General features: G+C 39.4%; 1 protein-coding gene across 1 annotated transcript in view; it reads right to left on the reverse strand.

Annotated features, from left to right (window-relative positions):
* The window catches only part of LOC103092368 (uncharacterized), a 1,666,349-nt gene that overhangs the window by 99,914 nt on the left and 1,547,897 nt on the right, over positions 1-18,538 (reverse strand). Inside the window, exons 104-105 of the mRNA XM_056825346.1 lie at positions 13,118-13,393; positions 12,496-12,747 (exon numbers count right to left, since the gene is read on the reverse strand). Of these exons, the coding sequence (XP_056681324.1) occupies positions 12,496-12,747; positions 13,118-13,393 (528 nt within the window). The remainder of the gene's footprint in view (positions 1-12,495; positions 12,748-13,117; positions 13,394-18,538) is intronic.

Below are 18,538 nucleotides of genomic sequence, written 5' to 3' on the forward strand. Positions count from 1 at the left end.
TATTAAGAGGAAATGGATCTCATTTTTGGTGAGAAAGCCTTGTAATCTTTATTTTCTTAGCTGACACAGAGTGTCAATGATTAAAAACTACATTTTTGAATTTTTTAAAGCTCTTTTATTATTATATTTTTCTTGCATGTGCAATATACTATTTGTTTTTATCTCTCTTTTTTATATTTCAAGCACATGTCACCAGAATTAAGATTTTCTTTAACCTTTTGACTTTTCAGTGCTACAAGTTTAAGATACATTTGCTAATGCATGCCCTAAAAAGCTTGTGACTATAAAAACAATGCCACTAATTATTTAAATAAATTATGGGACTTTGCTTAATGATTCTGTCTGATTCCAGGACAAGATATACACAACAGAGCCATTGCATAAAGCCAAAGAAACCCAATCCAGGATGGATTGATGCACTTCTAGGCCAATACAAAGGTCTTGAACCTAGTGTGAAGACTTGAGGTTACTGTGTTTATCATTGCTACACATAGGCTTTCCTTGTGTCCACACTCACTCTGAAGATACTCACAGAGGAGTATCCCCGAAACCTTGGCTCCTATAATCTGGTCCCCTTTTCTGCCTCTCATAGTGTGGTACTTTTCTGTAGCCTTGGCTATTGACTGGGTAAATGCATCATTGCTTAGATCATTTTAATTGGGCCCTGATTCAAGGACCTGTTATAGATTTATTTTTCTTTTTACTTGGAATTTTTTCACATAAGACTTTGCTAGTCTATATTTTCATCCAGAGTTTTTTCTTTTTTTCTTTGGATTTTTCTGATATCCTTTTAATATCTCTTGCCAATTGATTCATATACTTCATACCTCAGCTATGCATCCCTAAGTGATCCTGTATTTGTCAATCATCCTCTTAACGGGGGAATGTAAAAAATATCATTTAAATTGCAAAGTTTAAATTCCTTTTGAGAAAAATTTTAGGTAAAGAAGATGCTACCTCTCTGAACCCAGAAACTGAACTGTTGGAGAAGACATAATGAAGATGCCTCCAGACCACAAGTTGCACAAAAATGAACTTTGGGTGTAGTTGACTGAACATTTATTTGTATGTATACTTTCAGGCCAAAGGGGACTGCCTCCTAACTGGCTTTCTGTCAATACATCCAGTAATTATTGGTTTTGTTCTTTTTTTTCTCTTATCCTCAAATTATTGTAATCTTTATATTGATTATGTTCTCATGATCCTTTGGGGAAGGACTTCTTCCCAGAGGATCAAACGGAATAATGTAAAATTGAGATTTGAACTCTGGACTTCAATCCCCACAAGCCCTTGCTCCACTTCCCCAAAATGCTTTGTAATCCCATGGAATTCTGAGGTGGGTGAGATCAAGAAGGTATTTAAACTGATTACAAAGGCTTTTTCTCTCTCTTGGACTTCCGTTTTGGGGCAGACATGGCTCTTTCCATAATGTAGATGAGGTCTTGTCTAGGCCTCTGGCCTAGGCACATATTTTTTTCTTATTCTGTATTTTCTTTAATCTTTAACCTTTAATAAACCTCTAAAAATATAATACTCTTTGCAGAGAGAAACTGATTTCTACCTGCCTCAGTCTCCCCTAAATTTTAATCATTTCAAATACAGACTATTCCCTAAGGGGCTCTGAAAAAAGGCCCCTCAGATTTGGTGTGGGATCAAGTATTAGAAAGGAAAACCATTCTATGTGCTCACGTTTGTTTTTGTCTCACATTTTGGTTCTGCCTCCTAATAATGTAAATATTTCCATTATTCTTATATCCATTATAGGGATCTGTGATCAGAGATCTTTGATGTTACTATTGCAGATGTTTTGGGGGCTGTGAACTGTGACATAGGAGTCAGCAGACTGCATCAATAAATGTTGTATGGGTTCTGACTGCTGCATCAACTGGCCTTTCCCCCATATCTCTCTCTCCTTCTCCTTAGGCCTGTCTATTCCCTGGATCACAACAATATTAAAAAATATTATGTAAACTTAAGCAGCAGCAGGATTGACAGAATTGACTTAGAGAAAAGCTCTACTGTGAGTAAATGCTATCAAAAAGCACTGAATATTACAAAGAAAGCTTAGAAGGCATGAAGAGTCAGTTCATGCAGCCAACTTCACCATCATCTTATTTTGAGAAATTGCCACAGCAGCCATCACCCTGAGCAATGAGCACTCAACTTAGAGGCAAGACCCTGCACCAGCCAAAAGATGACAAATGACTATAGTCTCAGATGATGGTTAGCATTTGTAAATTAAGGAACATACATTGGTGTTTAGATATAATGCATCCTTAATAGACTAGAGTATGGTATAAACATGACTTTCACATGCACTAAGAAACTTGCTATATTGGCTTTGTTTTGGTGATCTGGAACCAAACCTGCAACATCTCAGAGGTCTGCTTGCACATACATGTGCAGTGCAGGGAACGAGAAGGACTGAGTCATTTCATTTGGATTTCAGAGTAAATGATGTCCGCAGTCATTGAGGACTTAGACATTGCAGATGGTTTCTAGGCATTGAAGTTCAGAGAAACATTGGGTTCTTCTTCAATCTGCCAGGAAGAGAGTTGGATCAGTGGAAGGAAGGTATCATCCTCTCAGGCCCCTCCGACTTGGGGAATATGTCAAGATTCAAGGCTGTTAAAGACTACATCTAGTATAACTGATATCTGAAGCCTAGATGTCCTCTAAGCTTCTCCCTGGCCAGTGGCCATCCAGCCTATTCCTGAAGACATTCAGTAACAGGGAGCTCACTACTCCTGAGAGAGCCCACTCAACATTTGAATAATTTTTTTTGAATGAATTTGGTTTTCAAAGGAAGTAGTCAATTAACCCTGTTTGCCTCAGTTTTATCATCTGTAAAATAAACCAAAGAAGGGAAACCACTTAAGTACTTTTGTCAAGAAATACCAAATAGGGTCATGAAGACACAGGCATGTCTGAAATAACTGAGTAAGTTTAACTTTTCTGAAAGGGAAATTTTGTGATTCTAAACCATACTGTCTATCTCAGTCATATTCTCCCTTTGGCTCCTCTTGTTTCGGACATACTCCTGGAGAGGGGCAGGGACTGTAGCCATTGTTCTGTATCTCTAGTCCAGAGCCTAGGTATCTTGTATGAGCAAGTGGGTGATAAATATTGTGTGATAGAGGTGAATGGCCTGTGTGGCCCAGGTCAATAAGATGAATGAATGAATACATCTGTGGACGGATAAGAAGAGGATCAGTGATATGGGAGGTGGGGAATGGATGAGGCTTGGTGCTAGTTCAGTGTTACTTATCAGCCTCAGTTTCCTTATCAGTCAAATGAAGATAATGGTTGTGCTTTGGAACCCAATGAGATCCTATATTACTTAGTAGACTTAAAAGTTCTGGGTATCTGGAAACTCTTATAATTAGTATCATCTCATTTCTCTGTGCCTACAAGATTGCCCAATTTTGGCCAATAGGTTCCCTGACAGAAAGGGATAAAGCTGACCTCATTAGGTGAGCCATCAAAGTAGGAATGACATGGGGAAGCAGAGGGGTAGCAGTGAGAAAACAACAAGGGTAGAGACAAGTTGGCAGCATAGTAGCAGGGGCTTCTCTGGATCTCCTTCCAACTAATCATTAAAAAGCATCTCAAAAGGCCAAAAATCAGAACCAAACGAATAAAGGGCTTCCCCCACTGGACACAGTGTGAAAAGGGGCAGTGAGTAAGGATTCTCCTGCTATAAGGGGGAGAAACTGTGCAAATCAAAGCACAAGTTTACCACCTCTCCCCCCAACCACCTACTGAGCCAGTTAAAGCCAAGGCCAAGAAAATCTCCAAAGTTCAGGGGCTGACTCAAAGCACCACAGACATACCCCTGAGGGTTGTGCCTGGCCTTGGCAATGAGACTCAAAGCTAAATGATACTGTCTTTGCAGCAGGGGCTGCAAAGGAGTAGCCAAAGCAGAATTAGGGACAGAACACATTGTGCAGTTGAAAATCCAAGAGGTAACAGCTGAGGAAGATAGCCTCAGGGCAAAATGCTTTGAAGCAGGAGCTACACATTAAAAAAAAAATCACAGATCTACCTGCCCTCACTCAAGCCTCTGAAAGGGAAGGAAAGGTAGTCCCAAGGCAAAACCATTGAGACAGAGTCTAAGAAAGAAGTGACAGCCAACAGGCAAGAATTCCAATTTTCCAAGGGCCAAAGGAGTAAGCAACAGCATAAAAACCTCTTGACCCTGGAAAATTTTTATGGAGAAAAAAAAATGCAGAATATCCATACTGTGCAGTGGGTAGAGGGAGTCCACATCATCCTCTTCCTCATTTCTTGCTCTAGGGCCCAGGACTCTCACATTAAAATAAAAAAACCAACAACAATATCTTAACTTCTGTTTTAAAATAGATATTAAAATTTAAAGCAGAAGAGCAGTATGGGCTAGGGAATTGGGGGTAAGTGGCATGCCCAGGGTAATAGAGATAGGACATTTCTAAGGAAAGATTTGAAGCCAGTTCTTCCTGTCTCTAGTCCTGGCCCCTCTATCCACGGAGTCTTTTCTCCTTGTTGCTAGGAAAAGAGAAAGCAAGAGAAGGAGAAAGCTGTGGGAGAGACCTCAGAACTGGAGAGTTACCACCATCCTCAGAAGGAAATGCTTTTTCAGTGTTCCAATTCCTGCACAGTCCAGCAACCTTAGCACTAGATGACTGGCATGGAGAGTTGTCTTGTTAGCCTATTTCAGATTTTCCCCACTACATAAACTCTTCATGTGGGAATGAGGATCCCAGAATTGCCACAGGAAAGCTCACCAAAGGAACCACCTGCATCTCACATACAATGCCAAAAACAAGGGGAAAAAGTAAGAGTGAGAATGTGACTCCTGGGAAACAAGTTCTCTGCTGCAAGTCTGACTTGGTCAGGTTGGGATGGATGGCTTTTTCCCCTCTTTGGATCAGAATAGAATCTTTCTCTCTTTATAGAGCTGGGAGGGGAAAATCCCAAGTCCCTTTTGAAAGTTAGGTAAAAGAGAAACCTGGTCCATGGAAGTCAAAGGCTCTAAAGGGGAAAAGGCACAAAAATGGAGATTGGAGGAGTCTTTCAAAGCAATGGGGCCACCAGGAGAACCCAGTAGGTGCTAAATCTGTTGGTCTATGCCTTTACTTACAGAGGTGGGATACTGAGGATTTGTACTATGTAAGGTTATGTTATTGACCCTGAATAAATATCAGACATGATTTGCCTGAGGTCTCAATCACAGCAACTAAGCTCCTTAAGAAATAAGGGAGGAAAAAACGGGTATGCATGGTGGCAGATTGGACATGGCTCAATTCACCTCCTCAGACCCAACAATACAGATGACCCCAAAAGACCCCCAAAAAACGATCCTCATAAGAACAGAGAGACTCTACAGTACGGTGCAGAACTGGAAGTATGTGGGATTCGGGCATTTCCACACTATAAGGGAACGAAAAAGCTCCCACTCAAACTTGAGCTGACCTACCCTCCCCCATCATACCTGCGGAGCCAGAGTTAAAATCAGCACACGCCAGAACCAAAGAGTGAAGGAGGGGCACACCAGGAGAGAGCAACGGGAAGCCCCAGGTATTGAGAGCTGACTAAGACCACCAAGTACTTAACCCTGAGGGCAGTAACACCCGAAACCCAGGCAGGTGGGCAAGGAGAACTCAGAACTCAGGCTTTCAGAACCAGCATGCCGTAATCAATGAGTGTGTAAAGGACACCCCTGAAGTGAGCAAGGGGCATCTATTGGTCTTGGGAGTTCACTAAGACCACCAAGGACTTACCCCTGAGAGCAGTAACACCCAAAAATGCAGACCTAGGGCGCCCCCCCCCCCCCGGAAGATAGCCCAGGTGCGGAGAATTGAGAGCTTGCCCAAGGCAAAATGCCTTGATCATTAGATACATACACAGAGATCCAGCCCTCCTCATTCAGATTTCTGACTGGAAAGGGAAGGAAAAACCATTGAGATGGCAAACAGTGCCCAGGAACAACTTCCCAACATCAAGAAAAGCAAGAAGAAGGGGTTGACTTTGGATAGTTTTTATGGAGGAAAAATACAGACTACAGAGGAAACAACAGAAGAGGAAACCCAAATAAATCCTCCAAAAGCTTCCAAAAGAAATGGAAATTGTCCACAATCTCTCAAGGAATTGAAATTGGAGGTTATCAAAAAGATGGAGGCCTTCTGGCAGGAAAAATGGGAAATAATGCAAAGAGAATACAACAATCTGAGGAACAAGAACTCCCAATTGGATGTACAGCTGGAAGCTTCAAAAAGCAGGATAGACCAAACTTAAAAGGAAAACCAGTCTTTAAAGACCAGAATTAGGCAACTGGAAGACAATGATCTTGCAAAACAGCAAGAATTAATAAAGCAAAGCCAAAAGACAAAGAAATTAGAAGAAAACATAAACAGAAAAAGAAATCCAACAGGCCATCAAGGAACTCCCTAAAAAAATCCCCAGGGCCTGATGGATTCACAAGTGAATTCAATCAAACATTCAAAGAATAGCTAATCCCAATACTATACAAACTATATGACATAATAAGCAAAGAGGGAATTCTACCATATTCCTTTTATGACACAAATGTGGTACTGATTCCAAAGCCAGGAATGTCAAAAATGGAGAAAGAAAACTACAGACCAATGTCCCTAATAAATGTAGATGCAAAAATCTTTAACAGGATAGTACCAAAAAGACTCAAGCAAATGATTAGGATGGTCATTCACTATGATCATGTAGGGTTTATACCAGGGATGCAGGGCTGGTTCAATATTAGGAAAACCATCCACATAATTGACCACATCAACAAGCAAACCAACAAAAATCACATGATTATAACAATAGCCGCAGAAAAAACCTTTGATAAAATACAACACACATTCCTATTAAAAACACTAGAAAGCATAGGAATAGAAGGGTCGTTCCTAAAAATAATAAACAGTATATATCTAAAACCATCAGCTAATATCATCTGCAATGGGGATAAACTAGATGCATTCCCAATAAGATCAGGAGTGAAACAAGGATGCCCATTATCACCTATACTATTTGACATTGTACTAGAAACACTAGCAGTAGCAATCAGAAAAGAAAAAGAAATTGAAGGCATCAAAATAGGCAAGGAGGAGACCAAGTTATCACTCTTTTTGGATGACATGATGGTCTACTTAAAGAATCCTAGAGATTCAACCAAAAAGTTAATTGAAATAATCAACAACTTTAGCAAGGTTGCAGGATACAAAATAAACCCAAATAAGTCATCAGCATTTCTATATATTTCCAACACAGCTCAGCAGCAAGAACTAGAAAGAGAAATCCCATTCAAAATCACTATATGAACTATATGAACACAACTACAAAACACTCTCCACACAACTAAAACTAGACTTGAACAATTGGAAGAACATTCACTGCTCATGGGTAGGACGAGCCAATATAATAAAAATGACCATCCTACCCAAACTCATTTATCTATTTAGTGCCATACCCATTGAACTACCAAAAATTTTTTTACTGATTTAGAAAAAAACATAACAAAGTTCATTTGGAAGAATAAAGGATCAAGGATATACAGGGAAATAATGAAAAAAAAACACAAAGGAAGGGGGCCTTGCAGTCCCAGATCTCAGACTATATTATAAAGCAGTGGTCATCAAAACAATTTGGTACTGGCTAAGAGACCAAAAGGAGGATCAGTGGAATAGACTCGGGGTAAGGGACCTCAGCATGACAGTATAAGACAAACCCAGAGAACCCAGCTTTTGGGGTAAAAATACACTATTTCATAAAAACTGCGAAAATTGGAGGATAATGTGGGAAAGATTAGGTTAAGATCAACACCTCACACCCTACACCAAGATAAATTCAAAATGGGTGAATGACTTGAACATAAAGAAGGAAACTATAAGAAAATTAGGCAAACACAGAATAGTATACATTCCAGACCTTTGGAAAGGGAAAGATTTTAAAACCAAGCAACACTTAGAAAGAGTCACAAAATGTAAAATAAATAATTTGGACTCCATCAAATTAAAAAGTTTTTGTATAAACAAAACCAATGTAACTAAAATCAGAAGGAAAGCAACAAATTGGGAAGCAGTCTTCATAAAAATCTCTGACAAAGGTTTAATTATTCAAGTTTACAAAGAGGTAAATCAATTGTACAAAACATCAAGCCATTCTCCAATTGATAAATGGGCAAGGGACATGAACAGGCAGTTCTCAGCCAAAGAAATCAAAACTATTAATAAGCACATGAAAAAGTGCTCTACATCTCTTATAATCAGAGAGATGCAAATCAAAACAACTCTGAGGTTTCACCTCACACAGATTGGCTAACATGACAGCTATGGAAAGTAATGAATGCTGGAGGGGATGCAGCAAAGTAGGGACACTAATTCATAGCTGGTAGAGTTGTGAATTGATCCAACCATTCTAGAGGGCGATAAAGGGCGATAAAAGACTGTTTGCCCTTTGATCCAGCCATAGCACTGCTGGGTTTGTACCCAAAAGAGATAATAAGGAAAAAAAAAAACTTGTACAAGAATATTCATAGCTGCAATCTTTGTGGTGCCAAAAAATTGGAAAATGAGGGGATGCCCTTCAATTGGGGAATGGCTGAACAAATTGTGGTACATGTTGGTGATGGAATACTATTGTGCTCAAAGGAATAATAAAGTGGAGGAATTCCATAGAAACTGGAACCACCTCCAGGAAGTGATGCAGAGCGAAAGGAGAAGAACCAGGAAGTCATTATTCACAGAGACTGATATACTGTGGTACAATCTAAGGTAATGAACTTCTCCATTAGGGACAATGCAATGTCCCTGAACAATCTGCAGGGATATAAAAAACACTATACACAAGCAGAGGATAAACTGTGAGAGTAAAAACACCGAAGAAAAGCAACTGCTGGACTACAGGGCTGAGGGGATATGACTGAGGAAAGACTCTAAATGAACACTCTAGTGCAAATACCAACAACACGGCAAAGGGTTCGAGTCAAGAACACATGTGATACCCAGTGGAATCATGCATTGGCTATGGGAGAGGTGGTGGGAGGGGTGGGGAGGAAAAGAAAATGATTTTTGTTTCCAATGAATAATGTTTGGAAATGACCAAATAAAATAATGTTTTTTTTAAAAGAATAATAAAGATAAAGTAAACTAAAAAAAAAACACTAGAAAGCATAGGAATAGAAGTGTCTTTCTGAAAAATAATAAGCATTTTATATCTAAAACTATCAGCCAACATCATCTGCAATGGGGATAAACTAGATGCATTCCCAATAAGATCAGGAATGAAACAAGGATGCCCATTATCGCCTCTATTATTTAACATTGTACTAGAAACACTACCAGTAGCAATTAGAGAAGAAAAAGAAATTGAAGGTATTAAAATTGGTTATGAGGAGACCAAGCTGTCATTCTTTGCAGATGACATGATGGTCTACTTAAAGAATCCTAGAGATTCAACCTAAAAGCTAATCGAAATAATCAACAACTTTAGCAAAGTTGCAGGATACAAAATAAACCCAAATAAATCATCAGCATTTCTATATATCTCCAACACATCTCAGCAGCGAGAATTAGAAAGAGAAGTTCCATTCAAAATCACCTTAGACAATATAAAACACTTAGGAATCTATCTGCTGAGACAAACACAGGGACTATTTGAACACTACAAAACACTCTCCACACAATTAAAACTAGACTTGAGCAATTGGAAAAACATTAACTGCTCATGGGAGGGATGAGCTAATATAATAAAAATGACCATCCTACCCAAACTTATTTATCTATTTAGTGCCATACCCATTGAACTACCAAAAATTTTCTTCTCTGATTTAGAAAAAACCATAACAATGTTCATTTGGAAGCACAAATGATCAAGGATATCCAGGGAAATAATGGAAAAAAATAAAAAGGAAAGTGGCCTTGCAGTCCCAGATCTCAAACTATATTATAAAGCAGTTGTCATCAAAACAATTTGGTACTGGCTAAGAGACAGAAAGGAGGATGAGTGGAATAAACTTGTGGTAAGTCACCTCAGCAAGACAGTCTATGACAAACCCATAGACTCCAGCTTTTGGGACAAAAATCCACTATTTGATAAAAACTGCTGGGAAAATTGGAAGACCGTGTGGGAGAGATTAGGTTTGGATCAACACGTCACACCCTACACCAAGATAAACTCAGAATGGGTGAATGACTTGAACATAAAGAAGGAAACTATAAGTAAATTAGGGGAACAAGCAAGACTTAGAAAGAGTCACAAAATGTAAAATAAATAATTTTGACTACGTCAAATTAAAAATTTTTGTACAAACAAAACCAATGTAACTAAATCAGAAGGGAAGCAACAAATTGGGAAACAATATTCATAACAAAAACCTCTGATAAAGGTTTAATTACTCAAATTTTCAAAGATCGATTGTAAAAAAATCAAGCGATTCTCCAATTGATAAATGGGCAAGGGACATGAACAGGCAGTTCTCAGCCAAAGAAATCAAAACTATTAATAAGCACATGAAAAAGTGCTCTACATCTCTTATAATCAGAGAGATGCAAATCAAAACAACTCTGAGGTTTCACCTCACACCTAGCAGATTGGCTAACATGTCAGCTTTGGAAAGTAATGAATTCTGGAGGGGATGTTGCAAATTCCGGACATTAATTCATTGCTGCTGGAGCTGTGAATTGATCCAACCATTCTGGAGGTCAAACTATGCCCAAAGGGCAATAAAGACTCCCTGACCTTTGATCCAGCCATAGCACTGCTGGGTTTATACCCCAAAGAGATAATAAGGAAAAAGACGTGTACAAGAATATTCATAGCTGCCCTCTTTGTGGGGGCAAAAAATTGCAAAATGTGGGCATGCCCTTCAATTGGGGAATGGCTGAACAAATTGTGGTATATGTTGGTGATGGAATACTATTGTGCTAAAAGGAATAATAAAGTGGAGGAATTCCATGGAAACTGGAACAACCTCCAGGAAGTGATGCAGAGCGAAAGGAGCAGAACCAGGAGAATATTCTACACAGAGACTGATACACTGTGGTACAATTGTTCATAATGGAATTCTCCATTAGTGCCATTGCAATGTCCCTGAACAATCTGCAGGGATCTGAGAAAAAACACTATCCACAAACAGAGGAGAAATTGTGGGAGTAAAAACACATAGGAAAGGCGATTACTTGACTACCGGAGTTGAGGGGATATGATTGAGGAGAGATTCTAAATGAACACCCTAATGCAAATACCAACAACATGGAAATGAGTTTGGATCAAGGACATGTGATACCTAGTGGAATTGCGTGTCGGCTATGGAAGGGATGGCGGGAGGAAAAGAAAGTGATCCTTTTTTTTCCAATGAATAATGTTTGAAAATGAACAAATATAATAATGTTTAAAAGGAAAATAGAAAAAAGAAAATTAAAAAAAAAAAGGATACTTAAGAGAACAGTTAAAAGTCTTGTCTTTGGAGCTTCTTAAGTTTCAAGATTTCTTCCCAGGCACCAAGGTTTCTTTCCCCCTACCTCATCAAGCCTCATCTCTGACTTACAACTAACTCAAAGTTAATCTGTCAGCCATATGCACTATTATTCTCCTATTCAGCTAATCTAAGGAGTCTGGATATGTCTCAAGTTTTTTCCCTTCACATAGTTTCTCACTAGGTTATGTAATATTTTAATTTATGAGGGTGTTTGGAGCTTAATAACTTTATTAGATGAAAGTAGTAGTAGGAGGAGGATTGGTAAAATAAGGGAAAAGTAGAGGAAAGATAAAGAGATACTTAGTGTTAAAAGGACTTTCCCTCCGGATTATGTGTGTTTGTTTGATATCATCAATCAGTGACCTGTAGGTCGTTTACCATTGAGATGTGCAGGTATTGACAAACCCTCAGAGAAATGAAGTTGAAACCAAGTAGAGGGGAAACTGACCCCACAGGAACTGCCCCCTTGGTTGTTGCCAGGCAAACTGAGGAACTATGATCCATGAGGAACTATGAGATGTGATGGGGGAGAGATAGTGGGTGGAGAAAACTGCTAATAAGGTTAGATCAAGGAACTTCTCCTGGTATGTCTCTCTGCCTCTCTCTGTCTCTCTCTTCTTCTTCCTCCCTCACTCCCTCCCACCAGCCTCCTGGGGTCTCTCTAGTCATAGCTTGTATATGAGACCTCGGGTCACCTTCCTGGCTAATTGAGACATTGAAGGTTAGCCTCAAGGATGAGAGCTTCTCCATCTTAACCTGCTGTGACCAGAAGTGCAAAAGATTATCCATTTTTCCAGGTGAAGAAACTGAGGCTGAGAAAGGAAGAGACACACTTACTACACAGTAGACAGGAAAGGAAGGATTCTACCCCAGTTTTATGATTCTGAACTCAGGGATCCTTCTACCAAAAAACATTGTGCCATGGCACCAAGAGGGTAAAATGTCACTTACCTCTGTTTCTCTCATGGCAGGGAAGGAGAGAGCGAACATAAAGTTGGGGGCCCAATCCAGCTACTCACCATAGATTATAACATTCTTGGTTGCGGTGCGCGTCAAACCAGTGAATGAGTTGGCCGCACTACAGGTATAAGTTCCAGCAAGACTCAGGGATGCAGTAAAAGAAAATGTGGCAGAGTTGCTGACAGGTTGCCCATTGTGTAACCAAGTGAATTGGACTGGCGGGTTTGATTTAGAAGAACAGCTCAAGGTAATATTTGCCCCAATAGGGTACTCATCAACTGTACGGACAATCGTGGCAGTATCTGGTCCATCTAGAGGAAAGAGAAGGATTCCATATTGAGATTATGGCAGAAAGAAGGGGCATCTCCTATTCTGGAACCCATCACCAGGGACAACTGTGTTTCCCTGATCCTCCTTTGAGCTGAGAAATTCACAACTCATCCTCTACTTTAGATCTGAACTTAGAAGATCTTAGGGATTTCTTCAGTTCAGCACCCTGGCTGGCCACCCTCCACCAGAGAGCATGACAAAGCCAATCTGTACTCCAGAAAAGTTAAGGGGCTTGGGAACCTCAGAGTCTTGATCTTTAGTTCTCAGAGAAGTGACTGAATTAGCTGGACCTCTGGGAACACACCACCAGTCTATAAGCATGCACCATATAGGAAGAAGCAATTTACTCACAGGCAACGTCCAGTGTGAATGGATCACTCCTATTGCTATAAAATGGGTTCTGGATTTCACACTCATAGGGTCCTTTGTTTTCCGTTCTTATGAGATTGCGGATAGTGAGTGTCCTCTTATCCGGGGACAGCTGTATCCTGCTACCAGATGGGGCAAGTCCATTTATGAACCACCGGTAAGTGTGAATTTGACCTGTAGCCTGGCATGTGAATGAGAAGTCCTTGGTCTCCACTGCAGTAATGTTGGAGGTGACAATGGTAGGTTTGGACAGTGGCGCTGTGTAGAGAATAGACAGAAAATGACTGTGTTGGTTCTTTTTCTTACCTTATAACCAAATAACTGGTTCAGAAGTGGCCTGTCTAAGACCTTGGCAGGCTGGAGGCCAGAGACCAAGAACCTGTGATTTCAATGGCAAAGACACCCCTTTCTCTGTTGTAGATCTCAACTCCTCCAGGCCTTAGGATAAGTTCATCTTCACTTCCTGTGGCTGACAAAGACATTCACATGGAACCCAAGCTCCTGGTGCTCTCAGTCTTGCTGAGCTGAGGCAAACTGGTCCAGGGATGACAGACCCCTTCATCCAGCACCTGGGTTTGGATTTGAGTCCCTTCTAGCTTGGCAGGACAACCAAGAGTTTGTTTCCTTAGTCTGGACCTCAAAAAGCTAGGGTTACTTACTTTCATGGCTTGTTAAGGATATTGGGAGAAACTGGAGAGGATGGGCTAGGGACAGGCCAGAGAGAGATTATATTCAGAAAGGGAAACATTACTTTAACTCTGAAGAGGAAAGAAAAGGAAAGGCAGAGAGTGGAAATAGATCACTTAGTAGCAGGGTACTAAAGGAAGAGCCTCTGGCTGGGAGTCAGGTGAGACCTGGTTCAAGTCTATTTTGAAACCATAACAACATCTCTAGTGCCTAAAACTGTGTTTTGCCCCCAGGAGGTAGTTCATACCCTTTATAGAAGATTCTGGAATTCCCTGATTTGGGCTTTTCCCTTTCCTTAGCAGTTTCCTGCCCTACAAAATGAGAATGAGAATATTGAAGGTGATCTTCTTGAAGAGCAAATATGATCTCATTTCTGGCAAGTTAAGCCAATGGGGACTAATTTTACCTGAGACTTCATGGCCCAAGGAGAGCCCATTTCTTATCTCTAGTTAGCAGGTAGGTCTTGCCACTGAGAGAGGTGTGTGTCCCAGAACAATCACTGGGGAACATCCAGTAGGCTCTCAAGACTTCCTTCTTGTGTCATCCTTAGCCAACTGTCTTCAGATTAATTTCCAATGTGGTAGGAATAAAATAGAAATATTTCAGCTTCCTTAACCTTTCTTCTTGTTATTTTAGTAGAGTTTTCACTTATAGTGACCAGGTAAAGACTATTTCCTAATGTGTTAATCTCTTTTCTCCTAAGAGCAACATTCAGGCTCCCTTTTTTTCTCTTGTCTCTCTATCACAGCTCAATTCTTAAAAAAAAAAAACCCTTACCTTCTGCATTAGAATCAATACTATGCATTGGTTCCAAGGCAGAAGAGCTAGGCAATGGGGGTTAAGTAACTAGCTCAGGGTCACACAGGTAGGAAGTGTCTGAGGCAAGATTTGAATCAAGGAATTCCTGTCTCTAGGCTTGGCTCTCAATCCACTGAGCTACCCAGTTGACTCCACAAATCAAAACTTCAGAGGAGGTAATGACATCTTTTTCAGAAGGGGCTGGGATAATGATTGGAATCATCATGATTCTGATTTGGTACTCTACTATTTTTATTATCATAAAGATTGGAGAGTAGGATTGTGTTTCCTCTGACTCCTTTCTCCTAGTCTTTCTCCCAAAATGTGGGAGAGAAATCAAGATGATTCCTCAATTCCTTGACCTTCTTTAGGGCCCTGGTCTCCCTTCCTTCCCCAAGCTTGCCTTTCACAGTATTTACTACCCTGGATATCTCATTGCTCTTCTTTTCTGGGTTATTCATTGCTGCTCCTTTTATTTTCAACATTTTTTCCATAGGAAAGAGTTATTTCTCTTATTTTTTTAGAAGAGGTATAAGATCTAGACCTTTGTAGCCTCCCCAAAAAATAGATAAGATCTAGAAAGACAGAGAGGGAATGAATGGAGAGGAAGCAAAGGGAACAGGGAGAGGGCAGGCTGGAGATGAATTCAAACAGACATGGAGGACAGCAGTCAGCAAGCTGTATCTCAAGGAAACAGCCCCAGTAGCTTTCCTTGACTCCATAGGCTTGAACATTAGATTACTCCACCCTACTTAGTCTAACAAAAATCAGGGGATTGTGAACTTTAGATAATCTACTTAGTCTAACAAAATTAGGAATGTCTACACCATACTTAAGGATTAAGTATTTAGGAGGATGGCCTATAACAGACACGTGCTAGCAAATGACAAATCAGAAACAACTGACAGACCCCTGGGCTGTCCTAAGTCAAGCCTAAGATATTATTAGTACATGTGAGATGCAGGAACATGATGTAAAACCGTCTATATATTTTGAATCACTTCCTCTCTCCAGCCTCTTTGATGGAGGAGAGGTGGCTGGCAGCAGCATATCAGCATCTTGGCGTGGCTGCTGCTATTATCTGGATTTAGCGGTGAGTTTCCCTTGATACCATACTGGAAGAAGTCTAGTATCCTAGTTCAGGTGAGGCTCTTCTCTGAGATCTCTCAGAGTTTAGGCTGATTTTTCTCTCCTTTACCTTCCAAACACTATCCTCTTAGAGAAAGCCTCTAATCTTCAAAAGCCTCATGGCTAAGGACTTTGAACTCAGTCTGGCACAGACCAGGTGAGAGAAATCCTATACTTTTCCCTCTCTCTTTCCTTGATTTCTTCCCTATATATTGATTAAACCACCATATATTTCCAAACTGACTTGGTTATTTTATTTGGGATATCACCTGGTGACCAAAAATCAAACTTATAATAGGTCACAACCCTAAATTATCCTTACAAAACCAAACAGGATCCAGTTTTAATGAACTTGACTACCTGCTCATTTCTGATGCAAGAATGAGTTGGGATGCCTTGGAGAACTCAACTGATTAGGATTCATGAACTGATTCTACAACAGTGCTCAGACCCTTAAACAGGCTCACATCCAAACCAATCCCTTCATGGGTGAGTATGGGCTCCAATATTTGCCCCACTGTGATCAGATGCAAATCAGCCTGGCTCAATCATCCCTGGCCTCAGATCTATTGCTATAGGGCTTCTTATGTCCTCTGGATAATACTACCAGGACAGGAAGGACTCTGGCTCATTACTCTAAGAAGTTTCAGAGAGTATCAGTGACACCTAATGTTATCTAGGGCATACTTAGCCTCTGTAAGACTGTCTGTGGATACAACTGATTTCAGTTTCCTTGAAAGATCAGAAAATGTCCAATTAAACACAACCATGTAAATCCTGGAAATCAAGAGAGTTCAATAAAATTAAAAGTAAAAATATTAAATAAAACCAGGATCTGTTTTTTTTAAATAAAAAACAATGAAATAGATAAACCATTGGTTAATTTGTTTAAATAAATAAGAAAACAGAATTATTAATATCAAAAAAGGGAAAGAATGAATGAGTTAGCAATGAAGTTGAAATTTAAAAAAAATTCTGAGGACTTATTTTGACCAATGATGTGCCAGCAAAACTGAAATATAAGTGAAATTGATGAATACTTATCAAAAGATGAATTGCTCAGATTCACAGAATTAGAAATAGAATACTTAAATAACTTGATCTTAGAAAAAGACATTGAAGAACCACAAATGAGATCGTTTTGAAAAAATCCCCAGGATCAGATTGATTTACTAGTGAATTACAACAGTAAAGGAAAAATTAATCTCAATGCTATATAAGAAATCTTAAAAATATAGGCAACGAGGGGCAGTGAGGTGCTTAGTGGATAGCAGGAGCTAGATTCAGGAGGACCAGGGTTCAGATATGGCTTCAGACACTTTGTGGCTGTGTGACCCTGGCAAGTCATTAACTCCTATTGTCTAGCCTTTACTTCTCATCTACCTTTGAACCAATACTTGGTATTGATTCTAAGAGGGAAGGGAAGGGTTTTTTTTTAAAAATATATAAAGAAAGAATCCCACCTAATTCCTTTTGTGACCCAAATATGGTTTTGATACCCAAACCAGGCAAAGCACATGCAGAGAAGAAAACTAGACATTCCCCTAATGAACTTTGACATAAATATTTTAAATAAAATACTAGCTTTGAGATGATCAGATATATAACAAAGATCATACACTATAACCAGGTGGAATTTATATCTAGAATATAGGGCTAGTTCAATATTTGAAAAACCATATTTGACTATACTAATACTACTACTACTAATAATAATCATGTTATTATATTCATTGGTGCAGAAAAAGCATTTGTCAAAATATAAAAGCCATTCCTGTGAAAAATACCAGAAAAATGCAGGAATCAGTGGAGCTTTTCTCATCATAAGTAGTATGTATCTGAAAGAAAAGCAAGCACTATCTATAATTGAGATTAAATGGAATAGAAAGCATTCCTGATACATTTAAGGGTGAAGGAAAGAGTCCTTTTTGCACCTCTATTATCTAATATTTGTCAGTATTGTAATAGAAATGCTTTTGTTTTTGTTGTTCAGTGGTATCTATCTCTTTGTAACCCAATTTTTTGGGTCATCTTGGCACAGATACTGGATTTTTAGTGAGAGAACTTTCACACATTCCTAATGAAAAGAACAGATCTGAATAGTGTAATAATTAAAATTAATATATCTAACAGTTATTGTTTTTCATGAAGTTTATTACTAGTAATGGTAGATCAGCACATATTTAAATCTCATCATTTACTCTAAGTTCTCAGACCACGTGTAGCCTATTTTCCATTAAACTTTATCTTCCTTTACCTCTCTCCTCTCTCCCAGAGTCCTCGTTACAAGCCATGGTCAATTCCTTCCCCCTTTCTTTTATTGACATTCCATGACGTGGTGTTTTTCAAATGTGGATAAACCAGCTGGTCCTCCAGGAAGGGAAGAGAATGAACTTCCCTTGACATCATTCCCCCTGTGATCCTTTAGGAGACCAGTCCCCCCAATGGATCATTTAAACACAACTATTTTACACCTTTACATATCTTCTAGCTAAGAGTACATACAATATTGAATTTTCTAAGAGGAAGTTATAATAGTTACAGATAAGAGGGAAATATGAGAGGAAAACTACAAAAACTGATTGATAGACACATTGACAAAATGCCAATTAGGCAGCAGTCCGCTTTGGCATAAGAGTTTACATTCAGAATAAGTATGTTCAACCCCCTTCAGTTTGGTTCATTATATCCCAAAATTCATTCTGGATCTTTTGATGCAGTGTGTGGCTTCTTCAGGCATCTTTACAGTACCTTCTCCAAAAGGATCCACTTTCTTGATTCAGGATGTTG

The sequence above is a fragment of the Monodelphis domestica genome, chromosome 4 (assembly GCF_027887165.1).
Source record: "Monodelphis domestica isolate mMonDom1 chromosome 4, mMonDom1.pri, whole genome shotgun sequence".
Taxonomy (NCBI): Eukaryota; Metazoa; Chordata; class Mammalia; order Didelphimorphia; family Didelphidae; genus Monodelphis; species Monodelphis domestica.